Source organism: Chionomys nivalis, chromosome 7 (assembly GCF_950005125.1).
Source record: "Chionomys nivalis chromosome 7, mChiNiv1.1, whole genome shotgun sequence".
In the NCBI taxonomy this organism is placed as follows: Eukaryota; Metazoa; Chordata; class Mammalia; order Rodentia; family Cricetidae; genus Chionomys; species Chionomys nivalis.
This window is the reverse complement of record NC_080092.1, coordinates 58,186,898-58,207,640: the sequence shown is the minus strand read 5'-3', so window position 1 is coordinate 58,207,640 and position 20,743 is coordinate 58,186,898. Positions and strand designations below refer to the sequence as shown.

The 20,743-nt window shown below is 40.3% G+C and overlaps 1 protein-coding gene across 1 annotated transcript in view; it reads right to left on the bottom strand.

Annotated features, from left to right (window-relative positions):
- The window catches only part of Ssh2 (slingshot protein phosphatase 2), a 238,147-nt gene that overhangs the window by 63,255 nt on the left and 154,149 nt on the right, over window positions 1–20,743 (bottom strand). The window contains exons 3-4 of the mRNA XM_057774283.1: window positions 7,273–7,376; window positions 1,246–1,310 (exon numbers count right to left, since the gene is read on the bottom strand). Coding sequence (XP_057630266.1) covers window positions 1,246–1,310; window positions 7,273–7,376 — 169 coding nt within the window. The remainder of the gene's footprint in view (window positions 1–1,245; window positions 1,311–7,272; window positions 7,377–20,743) is intronic.

The window sequence follows — 20,743 nt, the reverse complement described above, 5'->3', positions numbered from 1 at the left end:
GTTTTCCTATTTCTAATAGAGTCAGAAAAGTAACCATGTAAAAAAGACACACGACTTTAAGTGTGCAGGAGACAACAGGGTATGCAGATTACAGCAAACAGGAATCCAGCACGATCTCTACATGCCAATCTAGTTATGTTTTCTCATGAGAGGGTAAAATCTTGGCACTGCTAGAAGTTTAGTCTTCTGAAGACCCAGGTTTGGACTTTTATATGTAATTCAGCTTTAAAATTCTGGATAATATAAAAACCAAACCAAACCAAACAGCTGGGTGTTCTAAACAGAACATACCTCTAGTCTGTTTGAGATCTCTGGTTTACAGCGTTAAAGCCTCATCTGTCTGCCTCACTCCTACAGCAGCATTTCATTCCTCCTCCTCCTCCTCCTCCTCCTCCTCCTCCTCCTCCTCCTCCTCCTCCTCCTCCTCCTCCTCCTCCTCCTCTTCTTCTCTCTCTCTCTCTCTCTCTCTCTCTCTCTCTCTCTCTCTCTCTCTCTCTCTCTCTCTCTTTTTTGAGACAAGGTCTCTTTAAACAGCCCTGGCTGTACTGGAATTCACTTTGTAGAACAGTTCTGGCCTCAAACTCAGAGTGATCCGCCTGTCTCTGCCTCCCGAGTGCTGGGATTGAAGACATTCAGCTACCATACTTGCCCCTATTTCATACTTCTTAACGTATTCATCTAACACTGCCAACTGTGAGAGCAGTCAGGGAAAGAGGAAAAGGGCAAAGACAGCTTAAGGTAACTTGTTCAACACCACACGGCCAGCAGGAACCCAAGCCCAGGTCTCTCGACTGAGGTCAGTAACACTTGCTAGTTGTTTCGCGTGTGCCTCCTTATCCCTTCCTTCATGTGCTTTTGCTTATGTTATGTTCTTATTTACGATGAATTCTGTCTGCTTAATCTCATCATCTTTTAAGATCTGTTCAAGTTCTATTGTCTAACACAAAACCTTCCTTAACCAGGTCAATTTCCCAAGTTTTCTCTCCTTTTTCTGAACTTCAATTGCTGTTATGGATAATAACTTACAAACCAGCACTTAACAACAATCTTGAGCCATCAAAGTATTTTATATCACTTCATATTATATTTTACAAGAATTAAATTCTCAGCTGGAAAGCAATAGGTCAATCTTCATTTCTATTCCACCTAGTTCTTAGCACTGTGTTTTAACAAAAATTGACTTAAATATTGGCTATTTTAGGCAGCCTTTTGAGGAAGACAATTATGATAATGCCATTAACTTACCAGCCTTATGTTGTCCTCTGGGCGAAGTAATAAGAACATTGCTTGAAGATGTTGTTGGAGATCACCTGGTGAAATTTACAAAGATTATTAGTCTCCATTCAAAAATCAAAAGAGAGGACAGGCAATGGTGGCACATGCCTTTAATCCCAGCACTCAGGAGCCATAGGCAGGTGGATCTCTGTGAGTTCAAGGCCAGTCTGGGCTAGAGAGCAAGTACCAGGACAGGCTCCCATAGCTACTGAGAAATTCTGTCTTGAACCACCCCCCCCCCAAAAAAACCCAAACCAAACCAAAACAAAACAAAAGATTCAAGATACTAGCACTCAGGAGGCAGAGGCATGAGGATCTCTAAGTTCAAGGCCAGCCAAGCAAGTTCCAGGACAGCCAGGACTACACAGAGAAACCCCATCTCAAAAAACTAAAATAAGGGCTGGAGAGATGGCTCAGTGGTTAAGAGCATTGCCTGCTCTTCCAAAGGTCCTGAGTTCAATTCCCAGCAACCACATGGTGGCTCACAACCATCTGTAATGAGGTCTGGTGCCCTCTTCTGGCTTGCAGACAGAATATTGTATACATAATAAATAAATATTTAAAAAAATAAATAAAAAAAAACTAAAATAAAAACAAAAAGGGATTTAAGACAATAAGGATGATGCTAGGCCTCGTGGTACAGTCTTTAATCCCAACACCCAGGAGGCTGAAGCTGGTGGATTTCTATGAGTTCAAGGACAGCCTGGTTTACCTAGTGAGCTTCATGCCAGTCAGGGCTACGTGGTGAGACCCTGTCTCAAACAACAACAACAAACCAAACCCAAAAAGAGACTAAGGATAAAAAACAAAATATAACAAAACCCCGTGAAAACTCATACTTTGTAAGTTTGTGGCACAATATATATACATATTTAAAAAGAATAGGGCTGGGCAGTGGTGGTGCATGTTTTTAATCCCAGCACTCGGGAGGTAGAGGCAGGCGGATCTCTGTGAGTTCGAGGCCAGCCTGGTCTACAAGAGCTAGGTCCAGGACAGGCTTGATAGCTACAGTGAAACCCTGTCTCAAAAACCAAAATAATAATAATAATAATGATAATAATAATAATATAAAATAATAAAAGAATAGGAATTTGAACACAGCTATATTGTATAGGTGGACAATGATTCTCACAGAAAACATGGGCTATTAAGTGAAAATCACCAGTACTAGGTATGGGTTCCCTCTCTACATGCTATTAGTCAGGGAGACTTTACAGGCATCCCCCAAAATATAGGCTATTGTCATTGCACTTAGCTGCCTACAGAATTAGACATAATAGACTTCAGCTGCAGGATATAAGAATCAATCTGGAATTGACCTGAAAGTTTCTCTCTGCTGACTGATTTTTATAGTGCCAGAAGGTGCCATGCAGGCCACTGTGGGGAGGAGACATGCAGTCAATCCTGCATACTGCAACACTGGCCTCCCAGACAAGATGCACCCACTGGTGCAACAATGGCACAAAGGTGAGGTGGTAACCAATTGCTTTTAGATTGAATATGAAGCTTGTTCTACATGAAAGAATTTAGGCCTTGTACTGTAAACCTGGTCAAAAGACCAAGGTTCTGGCCGGGCGGTGGTGGCGCACGCCTTTAATCCCAGCACTCGGGAGGCAGAGGCAGGCGGATCTCTGTGAGTTCGAGACCAGCCTGGTCTACAAGAGCTAGTTCCAGGACAGGCTCCAAAACCACAGAGAAGCCCTGTCTCAAAAAACCAAAAAAAAAAAAAAAAAAAAAAAAAAAAAAAAGCCCAAGGTTCTGAAGGGCACAGGCTCTGGGGGAAGAACCTATTACCATTGTTTTCTCAAACAAAATGTTGTTGAACTACCTTTTTAATATTTATGCTTACACCCACAGATGAGCATTGCCCTTAGAATTGACCAGAGAGGCTTCTTTCTGCAGTGGCCAAGAGTAACGCACACTCCTAACCGGTCAAGGTGCTGCAGTGGTCAACAGTTAACGTACACTCCTAACTGGTTGAGGTGTTGAGAGGCTCTGCTGAGGGCTCATCCCAAAATAGGGCACCTATTTACCTCTTATGTCTCAACATAAGTTCAGGAATATTGCAGAAGGGCAGAAAGAATGTAAGAGCCAGAGGATAGGAAGGAATGTGAGATGCTGGGCATCACACCCTGGAACTCATTGCAGCTATGATCATTGCACAAGGTCATGTCAACAAGATCAGTAAACATTCTAACAGGCAGCACTAACCGGACTTAGTGGGTTATTGATGGAGGTGGGTCTTGAATTAATCTGTTGCTTTCATTGGTTAATTAATAAAGAAACTGCTTAGGCCCATTTGATAGGCCAACCCTTAGGTAGGTGGAGTAAACAGAACAAAATGCTGGGAAAAAAAAAGCCGAGTCAGTGAGTCGCCATGATTCTCCCACTCCAGACAGACGCAGGTTAAGATCTTTCCTGGTAAGCCAGCTTGTGATACTACACAGAATATTAGAAATGGGTTAGATCAATATGTAAGAGCTAGCTAATAAGAGGCTGGAACTAATGGGCTAGGCAGTGTTCAAAAGAATACAGTTTCCGTGTAATTATTTCGGGGCATAAGCTAGCCATGCGGGCGGCTGGGTGCCGGGGATGCAGCCCTGCTGCACTTATTTCAACAGGTTATTAACAAAAAAAGGGGAAAGGCCATGAAAGGGAGAGGGGCATGTGTTAGAGGTGTCAGAAGAAGTGGGAGAGAGGAACTGGGAGTTCCTGGGGGAGTAGGAAGGAGTGTTGGGGACTGCATATAATCAAGACTGTTTACATGATGAAACTGTCAAGAAGTAACTAAAAGTATTCTATAAAAAAAGAGGGGCTGGAGAAATGGCTCAGGATTTAAGAACACTTGCTATTCTCTTCTACAGGACCTGGGTTTAATTCTGACGACTACCTATAACTCCAGCTTCAGGAGATTTGATGCTGCATCTCAAGCATCTGCAATCATGTGTACACACCCACATGCAGACATACAGCTATACATAATTAAAAATAAGTCTTTAAGGACAGATGAGTTTAAAAAAGATTTAAGACCAAGTTTATTTTCTTTTTTCATTTCCCCATTCTGTACTAGGAAGTCTGAAGATTTGGCTAACAGGAAACAGATAATATGCTGTTACAAATGAAGACAATCTAAGAACCCAGGGCTTTATTGCTACTCGCCTATGGCACTTTTAAAAGAGCTTTAATATGTCTGATATAGCCACATAATCATGGATGCCAGCATAGCTTGTTTTCACACTAGGCTTGAAACCTACATATATAATTTCCTTTGTGTTTACTTCATAGCTTTTAAGTAGGATGCTAGCTGTACACGAAGTAGTGTGAGGTAAGAAGAAAAATGCAGGTAGCATGTTTAAAGGCTGACAAGTCTGGAAACCTTTTCTCAAAGAATAATTTTTGCTTCCTTCCCCATTTCACTGCTTCCTTCTGACTAATCCCAGTGTAACAGAAGCCTTTGACTTCCAAACTGAAAAGAAGATCCATCCATTCTACTGTTTCAAGCCCAGAGATACAATCTGAAGAAGCAGGATGGGTTCCCAGGCATAAACACAAGAGAAATGAAAATACATGTGCAGATGAAAACTTATATGCAATTTCATGTTCATTATTTGTAACAGTCTACAATTCTAGCACTTGGGAGGTGAAGACAGAAGGATTAGGAGTTCAAAGTAAGCTTTGAATACATGGTGAGTTGCTTAAGATCTTGCCTCAAAAGAAACAAACAAACAGGTACCTCCCCCCGCAAAAAACCCCCACAAAACATCAACAACAACAACAACAAAACCAAGTTTATATCAGGTATAGTGGCTCACAAGTACAATCTCAATGCACAAGAAGCTGAGGCAGGAAGATCGCTATAATTGGGTTACAGAATGTGATTCTATCTTAAAGAAAACAACAACAACAACAAAAACCCAAAAAACTAAAATCAGGGCCGGTGATACATTGAAGCAGTAGAGGGCTTGCCTTACATGAAACAAGGCTCCTGGGTTCCATCCTTAGCACAATGAGGCAACAAATACCACCACAAACCTAACCTAAGTTCCTCTTGAAGACCATGAGGGGTAGCCTTGGAAAATACTTTCAGGATGCAGAACCTCTGGAGAACCCTGAATAGCAGGGTAAAATTTCTCAAGGCACTAGTGGTATAAAGATCCAGCTGACTTACTTCAAAGCCAGGCAAAACCCAGGACTCTTCCTTCTCCTGTGAGGCCTCTTATCTGAGCTGTATATCTAGAAGTTTAGTTTCCTTACCTGTGAAAAGGTTAGCTATGAGCAAGCAAGGTGCTATTTCCTACAGGGAAATCCGCGTTGACAGAGACCAACAGGCAGTGCACCTCTGAAATCCCTCCTTTACTTTATACTCTTCACACATAGTTCACCAATAGTGAAGGGCAGATCAAGTTTGATTAAAGAATTTTCATCATTTTCCTTTTAAAGATACTTAGATGTTTGTTAATAATATAATTTTTAAATTGCCAAACAGTATTTGGATATTTTAAATGCCCATATTAAAAAAAAAACAAAACTAGGCAGACTCAAGAAATCTGCATAGGAACATACTATCAGACACTGTAAGCCCTTGATGCACGCTATTCTACTTAGCCAAGGCAGCTTATGTGAAGATTTGGATTGTGTAAACTTCATTTCTACATATATCACCTCATCTATCTAGTCTGGATCACAAGTCAATTCCATGCAACCCGTGTTAAACCGACTTTCTCTTTTTACCTATGTGAACAATGTCAAATAGAAATATTTGAGTGTGTGCCGGGCGGTGGTGGCGCACGCCTTTAATCCCAGCACTTGGGAGGCAGAGGCAGGCGGATCTCTGTGAGTTCGAGACCAGCCTGGTCTACAAGAGCTAGTTCCAGGACAGGCTCCAAAACCACAGAGAAACCCTGTCTCGAAAAACCAAAAAAAAAAAAAAAAAAAAAAGAAATATTTGAGTGTGAAAATTTCATCCAAAAAATAAATAAATAAAAGTCAACCAGTGCCAGGCAGGAGCTTGAAAAGCAGAAAACCCCATTAACTCTTCCATGCCAGGGGGTAATCCACCCAGAATATAAGAAGACAACAGCTTGTCTTCTTTCTACTGTCAGAAATATCCACATTCAACAGAAATAAAAAGCTGAGCTTAGATCATTTCCTTTGCATATTCAGACTTCCTGGCAAAGTGCTCATCCCTACCTATGATGGAGGACACTGAGGAGGAAACACTGTGAAAGTAAACCCAAGCTAATTTCCAAAAGTTTTCTCTCCCTTACTTAAAAAAATTGTCATCACCAGAGAGTTTTGGCAGGAAGTTATTAACATGGCCTAGGGAAACTAGTTATAATTGTGGACTGCTACACTTTAATGAGATGAAAGCCCAAACAAGAAGTAGCACAGCCTCTAAAGTAGCTGAGATTAGTTTGATTATGGCTAAACTCAACTATTGACTCAATAGGATCCAGTATTTCTTGCTTTCACCTCTGATCTGTAAATTCAAGTTCAATTACTTGTAATCTCTTCTACTCCAGTAGGGCACAAGTCAACAAAGTTAAGGTAAAGGGCTGTGTGGTTAGCTTTAACTGTCAACTTGACAGAGCCTACATCACCTGAGAAGAGAGTCAGTGAGGGACTGCCTACATGGGGCAGTCTGAGGGTGTGTATCCAGGGGACTGTCATAATTAAGTTAATTGATGGGGTAAGACTCAGCACACTTTGAGTGGCACCACTCCCTAGGCAGGTTTGGTCCTCAACTGAGTAAGAGTAGAGAAACTGAACTGAACACAAGCAAGCAAGAAAGTGAGCATGTATGCATTCATTTCTCACTGCTCTTGACTGTGGATGTGGTGTGACTACTGTCTGAATTTCTGCCTTGACTTCCTTACAGTAATGGAATAATCTGGAATTACGAGCTAAAACAAACTCTTTCTTCCTAGAATTGCTTTTTGTCTAGACAGTTTATCCTAGCAACAAAAAGGAAATTAGAACATGTATGTGCAGTTTTACCTGCATGCTTGTTGCGTCTGTGGCTGATTCTTGGTGTAGACGAGCCATTCCCCCGTGGTAGAAAAAGGGCAGCACCTTTGACAGTTAAAAAGCTCTCGCTGATGCTGCAAGGAAAAAAAATTAAGAGAAACATTACTTAAGGATGGAAAGTAAAGGGAGACCCAGTTTAGGATTTCTTTCTTTGCCTTATCCAAAGTTCCAACTTCACAGGGAGGCTGGAGAGGCAGAGGCAGGCATCTGATCTCTGTGAGCTCAAGGCCAGCCAGCCTGGGCTATAAAGCGATTTGCATGCCAATCAGGGCCAACAAACAAAATGAAAAGGAAACTAAACAATAATAACAACAAACCCAAATTAAAATATCACTAAAAAATTAAAAATAAAAAATCCAAACCAAACCAAAACTCAGCAATTTCAAGAGTAGAAATTATTCATTATTCTGGTTGCAAACATATAGTCCTGCCTACTCTAATTTTTCTAAAACAAACTTAAAATATTTCATTTAAATTTCATGACAGAAATTAAGAACAACTTTAAATAAATAAAAGGACAAAGGCTCTAGAAACTAAATTGTAAGGTCTGAATCCCAGCTCTATTGCTGTGTGGTTATTTACTCTTCTATAAATGAAGTTATGAGAAGTTAATGAACATACAGCTACCTGAGGTGTTACCTGGGTTCACAGAAGTAAGCTTTCCCTAACCCTGAAACAGGGTTTCTCTGTGTAGCCCTGGCTGTCCTGAAACTAGCTCCTGTAGACCAAGCTGGCCTTGAAACTCAGAGATCCACCTGCCTCTGCCTCCCAAGTGCTGGGATTAAAGGTGTGTCCCACCAATGCCCGGAAGAAATTAAGTTCTTAATAAATATTAAATATTATTAGTGATTATCAGTGATAGTATTTCAATGGTGTTCTGATAAGACAGAAAAAGCTTCCTGTTTTCTTTTTCAAAATTAAGTTTCGTTTTTAATTTTTGTGGTGCTAGGTCCTGGAATCAAGCCCAGGGCCTTACATATATTTGGTAATTACTTTATCACCAACGGCCCTGAATGTTTCAATATTTATTTTTAACAGAGTCAGAGTTTGAAAGAATACTTACACACACACACACACACACACACACATACCATTCTTAAGTGTGAGCTCAAAATTGTATCCTCATTAAACAGAACAGTGGTTACCAAAACCTGCAAAGGATAATATGAAGTGGGGGACAAATAGGGATAATGGCTGGTGGGTACAGGAGTCTAGCTGGATAGGACAAATATCTTCTAATGTTTTATAGCACAGTAGCATTAACTATGATTGATTACAACTGTACACTTCAAATTAGCAATAAGATTTTGACGGTTCCTAAAAAAGGAAATGATAAATGTCTAAGGTGATGACTATGACCTTTGAGCACCCAGACCTATCACTGAACACTGTCTACACGGGGTGGAGAGATGGTTCCCCAGTTAAGAGCACTTACTCTTTCAGAGGGCCCAGGTTAAATTCCCAGTACCCATATGGTGGCTCAACACCATTCAGTTCCAGGGGATTCAACAAGCAAACATATGGTGCACTCGCATGTATACAGGCAAAACATTCATGCACATAAGTAAAAATAAATAATTCTAAAGAAATAAAAACTGTATATGGGTATCAAAATATTACATTTTATCTCATAAATATGTACAAGTGCTATGTGCAAATTAAAAATAAAGAACTAAAATGGTAAGCTGCACTGAAGGGGACTAGCACAGAGACAGCAAGCTTTACTCCCTGGAGTGGATCTCCATGTTAGCATCATTCATGTGGGAGGCTGAGTGGAAAATTATTGCTTAGGACAGAAGATATTCAAAATTATAATTACAAGTGGATAGCCACAGAAAACATATCGAAATTTCTTTTATAACAATGGACTTAAGAAGCCTTTCATTATTAGTCACAAAATCTGAAAAGGATAGAAAGTCAGAACTTTTAAGTCACTCATGGCGAAGTTTAGAAACATGTAATAGAGGTTTCTACGTTTGCCCCCAAGTATGTAGTGCTTTTCCGGGTTAACCAGTGCACGCAAACAATGCTGCCTACTCAAAACTTTCTACTTGGAAAAATCTAACTGGCATCTCAAATTTTCACTGTCAAAGCTAAATTACTGGGCTGGGGACACGGCTTACAGGTAAAGCACTTGCCGAACATGTGCAAAAATCTTAGCTTAATCCCCCAATACTGTCAAACCAAACCAAAAATAAACAAATAAACAACAAAAACCTGAAAAAAAAATCACCAAAAATAACAAAGAATCTCTCTAAACCTTTCCTGTGGTTCTGGGGACCAAACCCAGGACCTCATACAACTAGGCAAGAGCAACACTATGGAGCTAAGACCCAGTCCTCCAAACTCTTAAGCACTTCCTCACAACTGATGCTGACATTCATCTACACAGGTGTTTGGGACAGATTCGGAACAGTCAAGTCAGCCCTTGTGTCTTCTTACCTCCCCACAACATATCTCTAACCCATCTGCAAATCCTACGGGATGCACTCTCAACCTACTTTCAATTGTCCACCTACTCCCATCATAATTTCTACTCTGCTTCATAGTATTGCCATTTCCTTCTTATTTTGTGTTTGCCTGGGCTTTTTAAAAAGTATTTTACCTGGGTGGTGGCGGCGGCAAATACCTTTAATCCCAGCACCCAGGAGGCAGAGGCAAGCACTTCTCAGTACAAGGCTAGTCTGGGCCAGACAGGGCTATACAAGGAAACCCTTTCTCAAAACAAACAAACAAACAAAACAACCAACCAGGGCTGGAGAGGTGGCTCAGTGGTTAAGAGCACTAGCTGCTCTTACAGAGGTCCTGAGTTCAATTCCCAGTACTGACATGGTGGCTCACAACCATCTGTAATGAGATCTGGTGCCCCCTTCTGGCATGCAGGTGTGCATGCAGGAAGAACTCTATACATAATAAGTAAGCCTTAAAAAAAACCCAACCAAACAAACAAACAACCCCCCTCCAAAACCACAAACATACACAAAAAAATTCACCTTTGCTGATGTGACTGAGTCTTAGCAACTCCCCTGATTTTTTGAGATAGGATCTCACAGAGCCATGCTGGCCTTAAACTTACTATGTAGCCAAGAATGACTCTAAATGGATCTTCTTGCATCCACTTCCCAAGTACGGGGATGAAGGTGTGAGCAGTCTTGTTCTTCCAATAGTTCTTTAGTGATGAGACAGTGTTATACTAGTAGAACTACAATGACTTTTCAACCAGTTTCCTGGCACTTACTAGACTGACTTGTATACACAGTCAGTAGTTGTCTAGTAAACTTTTGTTAGAATAATGGTGAAAAAGTAAAAATAGATAAAGAAAGAAAAGAAATTTTCTGTTTTGTTTTGAAGTAGAATATCATGTAGCCCACACAGGCTTCACTCACCTATGTAGTTATAAATGATGACTTCATCTTTTCCTCCTGCTGCTACCTCTCCAGTGTTGCTATTTTAGACAAGTGGTAACATAACCTGAGTGTTTAGTTTGTAATAAAAGGTTTTAAATAAAAGTTTTCAAACAGATAGGCAAGGTGGTGAATGCCTTTAATCCCAGCACCCAGGAGGCAGAGGGAGGTGGATGTAAGTGTGAGTACAGCCTGGTCTACATACTAAGATCATCCCAAAACAAATGAAAACAAACAAAAAACAAACAAGCAAAAAACCAAAACAAACCTTTTAAAGGTACAGAAGAGTAGTGTGGGTGAGTGTGTGTGTGCGCGCGTGCACGCAGGAGTGGTGGTGGTGGCAAGGCTGGAGAGATGATGCTTTTGCAGATGACTCAGGTTTAGCTCCCAATACTATATTAATCGGCTCACAACTGCCTGTAATTCCAGTTCAGATCAATCAACCTTTTCTTGCTTCCTCAAGCACTTACACACGTTTGGTGCATATACATATACACAGGCATGCACACACACACACACAAAATAAATAGATAAGTAAATAGGAAGAATTTATGAATGCCCATATTTCTATCACATTCTAGCTTTAGTTCTTGGCTAATTTTTTATCTTCATCATCTATTTTCATCTCCTTCACTTTGTCTCTAATGTGAATCAAATTCCAGACACTTATATCAGCAAAAGCCTTTCAGCAGTTCTGTCTGCAACCACTTTTGCTCCTCTGCTACTCACTCATCGAACTGCAGTCAAAGTGCTTTAAAGTATATTCCGATTACTGAGGTAGAGGTAAGAACCAGTGGCTGGCTGTTTTGCTTGTCTGGTCTTCAGGTTGAAGATCAAAGACCTCATTATAAAGCCAGCCACACTGAACCTTATAGAAGAGAAAGTGGGAAGTACACTTGAATGCATTGGCACAGGGAACCACTTCCTAAATAGAACCCCAGCAGCACAGACACTGAGTGAAACAATTAATAAATGGGATCTCCTGAAACTGAAAACCTTCTGTGAAGCAAAGGACATGGTCAACAAGACAAAACGACAGCCTACAGAATGGGAAAAGATCTTCACTAGCCCCACATCAGACAGAGGTCTGATCTCCAAAATATACAAAGAACTCAAGAAATTTGACACCAAAAGAACAAAGAAACCAATAAAAAAATTAAGTACAGACCTAAACAGAGAACTCTCAACAGAGAAATCTAAAATGGTTGAAAGACACTTAAGGAAATGCTTAACATCCTTAGTCATCAGAGAAATGCAAATCAAAACAACTCTGAGATTCCATCTTACACCTGTAAGAATGGCCAAGATCAAAAACACTGATGACAACTTATACTGGAAAGGATGTGGGGAAAAGGGAACACTTCTGCATTGCTGGTGGGAATGCAAGCTGGTACAACCCCTTTGCATGTCAGTGTGGCGATTTCTCAGAAAATTAGGAAACAACGTAAATGTCCCTCGATTGAAGAATGGATAAGAAAAATGTGGTACATTTACACAATGGAGTACTACACAGCAGAAAAAAAAATAATGACAGCTTGAATTTTGCAGGAAAATGGATGGAGCTAGAAAACATCATTTTGAGTGAGGTTACCCAGACCCAGAAAGACAATTATCACATGTACTCACTCATAGGTGGTTTTTAAACATAAAGCAAAGAAAATCAGCCTACAAACCACAATCCCAGAGAACTTAGACAACAATGCGGACACTAAGAGAGTCATACATAGATCTAATCTACATGGGAAGTAGAAAGTAGAAAAAGACAAGATCTCCTGAGTAAATTGGGAGCATGGAGATTTTGGGAGAGGGCTGAAGGGGGAGGGGAGAGCAGGGAGGGGAAGAGAGAAAAATGTATAGCTCAATAAATATCAATAAAAAATGTATAAAAATGTGTTATAGAGTACACTGGGTGTGGTGGTGACTGTTTTTAATTCCAGCATTTGAGAAGTAGGGGCAGATCTCTTGTGAGGCCAACTTCTGGTCTACATAGTAAGTTATAGGCTAACCAGGGCTACATCATGAGACCCTGTCTCATAAAAAAAAAAAAAGGTGTTATAGAACTCCATGTACGTAATAGATTAAGGGATCAAAAATGAAATTTTTTATGAAAAGTGGGCAAGCTGAAATCAGCATCTTTATAATGCTCAATTTTGGCTCAACATCATGCTTCAATAAAGTGGTATGCGATTGATAAAATTTTTGAGGTTGAAAGCAGCCAGAGAGACTGGACACATTTAAAAAAAAGAAAACACATTAAGAATCTATAGATGTCATTTAAAAAACTTGCATGCTGGCTAGGAGAGGCAGCCTTGATTTTGTTTTGTTTTCATCTTTAAATAAAGCACTGTTCTCTTGTGGTCTGTTGAGCAAGCCCTGTCTCCTGTTACATCCGTGGTGTGCACATGCCCCTGTGTTGTGGACCAGTTTCACTGACATTATGGGAACAATGTAAAACAAAATGTCTGAGTGACAGGATGAGTGGGGTACACCACAGACAGGAAATGAAATTCACACTTCTGCCAACACAGCAACTGTCTGCTTTACTAACTGGAAGAAACAAAGTAAGTTAAATAGTCTACCTACTCACTCAGCAAAGCTACCAGCTTTGGGCACTTTGGTTCTCAGGAACACTGCAGTTATCTATACCTATGAAAGAAGCATTTGCCCAGTGACAGCGTAGCAGCTGAGCACACTCCAGTCACTCCTTTTGTGAGACACAAACAGCAGCTGAAACTAACTTCCTGGTTTGGGGAGTTCTGTAACACTTTTGTTGCCTATGTGTTAAAGAATATCTAGGAACATTTTGTTTTGTTTTGTTTTAAACAGTTAAATGTACTTTTCAAAATGCATGTAGTGTTTTTACAAAAGTAATGTTTGGGGCAATGGCCTTAGTTAATTCAAAGGTGTTTGGATTCTATAAATTCATGATTAGAAAGAACAGGAGCGTCTGGGGATGTAACTCAGTTTGAAAAGTACTTGTTTAGCATGTACAAAGTACTGAGTTTGATCCCCAGTACTGCAGACTGGATGTGGTGACAGTGACATAAATATTTGTAAAAACAGATCAGGGATCATACCCACATAGGGATAAGGGAAACCAGTCTTTCTATTAGGCTCATTTGCACAAATACCAATAAATGCACAGCAGACCCAGCTGGGCCAGACAGAAGATTGTGACTAAGTGTGACAGAGGATCCCTGAGAGTGGCACTCAACACACACTAGATGACACATCCCATCCTCCTTATTCTATGGCCCTAGATATAAGTCCTCAGTGATGACAAAAGTGACATACTGTTGGTAAAAGAGGGATCAGGGATAAGAAGTGGCTGACTACATTTTATTACTCTGATGTGTGTGTGGGAGTGAAGTAAATCATGCTATCAAAGATTAACAGAAACACAGTGGTCGAAGTGGGAAAACAAAATTTGTAAACATTTAGCTCCGATGAACCAGATTAAACACTTTGTATTAAATAAAATTATATGTAAGTTTAATTTCATGTCCTTCAGTGTAAGGTAAGAAGCTTAGTGATCTTGCAAGAATAGGAAGAAATCTAGTTATGCCACTATCAGTGTTTCTGAAACCGCTGTTCAGAGATTCAGTAGATGGAATTGCTCTTTAAAAATCTGTTCTGAGGGGCCAACCTGGTGGTTCAATGGTAAAGGTGTTTTGGGGCCACACCTGATGACCTGCATTTAATTCAAATACAAAGCCCAAAGGACTTAAGAATCCCTATCTAAAAAAGAAAAATGACAGAGAAAATTCTTCTTGCTCCAAAGATGATAAAATAGCTCTTAGAGGATCACTTATCTAACGAAGAGTGACAGTGGTAATGCTCGTCAGTCTTTACAAGCATAAAGCTGAAGAGCGTCTGTTTCTCTTTGCCATGAGACTACTACTCAGAAAGCGAAAGGCATTGCTGCTTACATACAAGAGATTAGTTAACAAATTAACCCAGCTACATTAAATGCTAGGCACTAAGTGCTTCATTTCAACTTTTTTTTTTAAAGATTTATTTATTCATTATGTATACAGTGTTCTGCATGTCAGAAGAGGGCACCAGATCTTACTACAGATGGTTGTGAGCCACCATGTGGTTGCTGGGAATTGAACTCAAGACCTCTGGAACAGCAGGCAGTGTTCTTAACCGCTGAGCCATCTCTCCAGCTCTCATTTCAACTTTATAACACAAACTACTACTTTTAGTTTCACTTTACTTAGAGGTATCAGAGGGGCTCAAAACAGTATTTGTCTAAGGCCATATAGCGAGTAACCTCAGAGCAAGGATTCACGATCTGATGTGAAAGTTCTACTCCAAATAATTTTTCTTTGTTACTCTAATTTTAGGAACAGTATAATAGATGAAATATAGTATCTTCTCTACAGAGAATTTTAAAAGAGAACTTAAAAGTATAGCACAGTGTGAGAGAACATCCGGCCGAGAGGTTAATCTAATTGGGTTGGATAATTAAGAACTACAACCTCTACTGGGAATGTTGTAGCATTTCAGTCTCAAAAATGGGGGAAAGAGCACTGTGTTCTTTGGGCAAGCACCCCTGGCTAAAGCCTTCAGATCAAAATCACTTCCTAAAGCAAGCCATTTGTCAACTGGCTGTTTTTTTCTCAGGCAAAGTACATAAAGGAAAAGGTCGACTAAGGGAAGGAAAAAAATACTTAGCCATTCTGAGATTGGAAAAATCTTTGAGGAATGTGGTCAGAGTGGTCGCCCGTGACCAGGCAAGAAGGTTAAGGAAACAAAACAAAGCAGTGCACACCTGGCCAAATGACTGAATGTTGGCTGGACCAGAGATTCTGTTTTATAATGAAACATACACAGAAAGAAATGGGTAATTTACTATGAAAATAAGTTTCAGGGATGGGAGATGGCTTAGCAGTTAAAACCACTGACTGCTCTTACAGAGGACCTGGGTTTGTTCGGTTCTAAGCACCCACACAGCATCTCACAACTACCTATAATTCCAATTCCAGGGGATCTGATTCCCTCTTCTGACCTCCTCAGGCACCAGGCACTTATGTGGTGAGTAAATGTAGGCAAAACACTTGTAAAAATAAAAATAAATAAGTCTTAAAAAGTTATTTTAAAAAGGAACTTTCATGCCAGGCGGAGGTGGCATACGCCTTTAATCCCAGCACTCCCGGGAAGCAGAGGCAGGCGGATCTCTGTGAGATTGAGACCAACAGAACTAGTTCTAGGACAGCCAAGGTTACCCAAAGAAACCCTGTCTCAAAGAACCAACCCAAACCAATCAAAAAATAAAAAACAAAACAAAACAACAACAACAAAAAAACAGGGCGGAAAAAGACATTATGCACTTCATGACTGCAAGAAACTCAGAAGCATATTTCTAAGTAAGGCAAAAAAACATAACTTTGTATTCCTAAAGGAATCCAGATTACAATGAAGGAAATAGAAATGCAGGTATCATGCTGTCCTGGGTGATTAGGCATTCCCCATACCTACATACAGCCCCAGACTGGACAATACCAGAAACAGCAAATCATACCTGGAAGCCATTCCCCTGGGACATCAAGTCCCAGACACAGATCTTTGGGTATATAGAGGTAGCAAGGTTAATTCTGTCCTTATGAATACAAAAGTATAGTAGACCAATTAGTAAATCACAAGAGCTTAGGCTTCCAGTTCTTACTGATTAACTACAACCATCAGGCCATTTTAATTCCTGCCGATTTTCCATCTTGACTCTGTTGTGCAATGACAAGTAAAACTATAGTCAGTTATTTGTTTCCACCTTTTCTATTTCTTACAGTTGAAGAGAGCAGAGTCTGGGGAAGGCCTTTGTTCAAGTCTATGAGACAAATTACAAGGAGGACTGACTGACCTTTCTGCTCTTTTCCCTATAGACCTTAATTGGAGAGAGGGAGAGACAAAAAATTAAAATATTAGAAAATGTCTTTTAGGTTTGTTCATTTTAAATGTTCACTTATGAATAAGATCTTATTTCATTGTTGCCTTGGTAACATACATTATATCACATGTATGTTTGATAGAAACAATAATTTTATTGTTGACTCTACAATTCAGTCTTCCAATTTAACACATCTGGTTTGATGTTTGCTATTTCTGGCTATCTAGCAACAGATCTTCCTCTTCTAACATAACCCATCTTTCTCATTCATTCATTCATTCATTCATTCATTGTGGTATTATTATTCTGAGTGTTGCATGTTAAACAAATCTCTACCACTGAGAAATACCCAAGGCATGTGTGGCACACGTCATGGCACACTAGTGGAAGACAAAGGACAACTTTTCTGGAGTTTGTTTTCTTATTGTTTCTGAGGCAGGGCCTCTCTTGTTTTTGCTGCTCCACTTGTACAATCTGGCCTGAGGGCTTCCAAAGATCCTCCTGTCTCTGCTGCTCATTTCATGACAGGAGTGAAGGGTTATAGATGACCACTTATGTGGGCTCAGATTGCTTCCTACCATTGAGTCATCTCCCTGGGCCCTCTTTTTGCTTTTAAGACAGTATCTCAAGGATGCTTAAAGTAGACCTTGAACTCATGATTCTCTTGCCTCAGCCTCCCGAACAGTGGAGAAGACAGGCCTACAGTAGCAGATCTGGCTACTCTGTTTCTTTTTTCGGAAACTACCAAAAGTAGACTTGGTGATTTCCAGTTCAGGATCTTTGAGAGGCTGTGAGGGAAGCTGAAATGTGGCTTATGTCTGGCCTGACAGAATCTTTCCTCTGGGGCTAAGAGTCTTAAGCAAGTGAACCAAAGGAAGAGGTATTATAGGGTATGGTCATGCTCACTGTGGGGAGCTGCAAGTTCTCTCCTAGTCTGTTTCTGTTTAACGGCCTTCCAAGGATACCCTTCATTTTAGCTGTTCTCTGAGCTGGGTCCTTTAGCACTCCCATCCACTAAGTGTACTCTTCGTTGTTTAATAAATATTTTGTTTAAAATAGTTTAAAATTCATTTCTGAGTTTGCTACAAACTCCCAAGTATCAAATGAGGCCAGAGATTTGAATCACTTGCCACAAGCCACACAGCTGATTAGCAACAGAGCCAGGTTACTAAGCCCCCCATATCACCTGACACTCAGGATGGCATGTAACCTGTTAGATATTATTATCAAAGGATATATTGCTATCCTAATAGTTTGAAGCAAGTAACATTTAAAAACACACCTAGGGTAGACAGATGGTTCAGTGGTTAAGATTGTTTGCTGCTCTTACAGAGGACTAGAATTTGATGGGTGATTCACAAGTGTACCTCCAGCTCTGGGGATCTGACACCTTCTTCCACAGGCACCTACATGCATTTGTGCACACATATGTGCACACTCATATATGTAAATAAAAATAAATAAATAATAATAAACCATTTTAAAAGAAAAATTAATATATAAAGAAGAAAATTACTACATATAAAACAAAACAAAATGCACATTTGGTCAGACAGGTGTGATGGTGTGTGTTTATCATTATAGCACATAGGAGGTTGAGTCGGAAGAATGAAAACTTGTATGAGTTACAGACAAAGACACTCTCTTAAACAAATGAGCCAGCCAACCAACCAACTAACCAAACAAAACCCCAAGTGCTAGATCTGGCCAATCTATGTATATAGAACAAAGGTAGGATTTGATGGCGACATTTGTTATTTGCTCTGTTTTTCAAGCTTTTTGTTTGTTTTTGAGACAGGGTTTCTCTGAATAGCCCTAGCTACAGCCCTGTGTAGTTCCGGTACTTGGTACTTGTCTTGTAGACTGGGCTGGCCTTCTAAGGATTTTTTTTTTTTTCTTTTTTGGTTTTTTCGAGACAGGGTTTCTCTGTGGTTTTGGAGCCTGTCCTGGAACTAGCTCTTGTAGACCAGGCTGGTCTCGAACTCACAGAGATCCGCCTGCCTCTGCCTCCCGAGTGCTGGGATTAAAGGCGTGTGCCACCACCGCCTGGCCCCTTCTAAGGATTCTTAAACAGAGTTCAGGCCTGAGTGGGAAAAGATTGAGATATATTCCCATGAGGTAAATATGTTCATATTATTTAAATTGTTCCTTTTTCCATCAAGTTTTTCAGGTATTAAAATTGACTTTAGGGGCTAGAGAGATTTCTCAGCGGCTAAGAACACTGGCTGCTCTTCCTGATGACCCGCGTTCAATTCCCAGCATGGCAGCTTGCAACTCTCTGTAGTTCCAGTTCCAGGAGATCTGATACCCTCGCACAGACATACATGCAGCTAAAACATCAATGCATATAAAAATAAAAATAAATCATTAAAAAAATACGAAACTACCCCCTCCCCAAAATGGCTGGGCAGTGGTGGTGCACACCTTTAATCCCAGCACTCAGGAGGCAGATGCAGGTGGATTTTTGTGAGTTCGAGACAAGCCTGGTCTATAAAGTGGGTTCCAGGACAATCAGGGCTACACAGAGAAACCCTGTCTCAAAAAACCAAAGGAAAAAACAAAACAAAACTAAAACTAGCTATTAAAACCAAAATGCAGGGTATGGTGCCACACCTCTTTAATCCCAGTATTCAGGAAGCAGGTGAATCTCTGTGAGTTTGAGTTCAGTCTTGTCTACAGAATTTCAGATCAGTTAGAGCTACCCTGTAACCCTGTCTCAAAACAAAACAAAAAAGAACCATCAACCAACCAACCAATTCCCCTCGACCCAAGTTAAAATGTCAGGAAAACCATGGGCCTTTAAACGAAGGCAGGCAAGTCTAGCACAGGTGAAGAAGTGCATGATTACCCAGTCCTTGGCTTCCTCACGGTACACTAGAGGACTGAGAGCATTTCTTTCTACACATTATCTGACCACATACCCATTTTATCTCCTTACAGAGACTTAAAGCATTTAGCATTTGATGTATGTTTTAGAAGAACTATTAAGCATTAAAGACCAAAGCTGGTGGATGTAGCACAGGGCTTCATATAATAGCAAGAGGGCCCAATTTATACCCTTTGTGAGACTAGTGTGGATCTAAAATAATTTTGATTTTACGATGGACAAGAGAATGTATTCTTGGATTCCTTCAAGTTGCTCCAAACTCTGACATAGCAGCCTGGCTCCCCAAACACTTTCCAGTTTGAGTTAAGCCTGAGTTCAGGCCTGCCTATCACACTGCTGCCTTGTCTCTGCAGCTGCCATTGCAAAGCTCAGTTTCAACCTTGTCTCTAGCAATCATCCAAAAATAACTCTCCTAAACAACAAAACCACCACAATAAAACACCGAGTGTCCATGAGAGCAGGTGGTCGGAACACAAAACAGGCCATAGACTTCGGTGACTGACAGTGATAGTAAGTTCTGTTTTGGGAGGAAGTTGTTCTCCAAGAGGATAAATTGCTCACATCAAAGGAGCCCATTTCCCTTACAGGCTGAGTTAGCAAAGCTCATTCCTAGTGTCTTGATTCAAACATTTCTTTAGAAAGGAAAAAACTTAAAAGTTTCTAGATTTAGAAGTGATGACCTGAGCAGTTCTTTCCCAGCACTTAAAGCACTGGACATGCCAAGAAGACATGATGAACATTAGTAGGAAGGAAATTTAAAGTGATTGATAGGAATAAACAAAACAATACAAAATAAGAAGAGAAGCACTTACGGCAAGCTACTCAGCATTTGAAGAATCATTCATTTTTGTGATTTAACAAATGCTTTCCCAGGCACTGAAAACATCCCTGCAGCAGGAGGAACATGAGGTAAGCCTTCAAGTATTTGGTTAAGAAGTCAAATCTCATTTTCAGTCAATCCATTTCCTCCTCTCCCTTAGAAAGGCCTCTTCTAGGGTTCAGGTCATTCTATTCATTATCGGCACCTTTGACATCCTTGCTACTGTCAGTTACCTATTCCTCAATCTCTTTCACCCCGGCTTTCCCTACAATTTAGTGGGACTTTATAGTTTATTCAACAACGCTGCCCCTAAACTTCTCATCATTCCAATTTCCAAAACCCTCATTGAGGCTTTTCAAATAGACCTCAAATTCCCAAGTTCCCTCTGGAAGACATGAAATATTGATGGATTTGGTTTCAGATATTATCCTCTCAGGCTG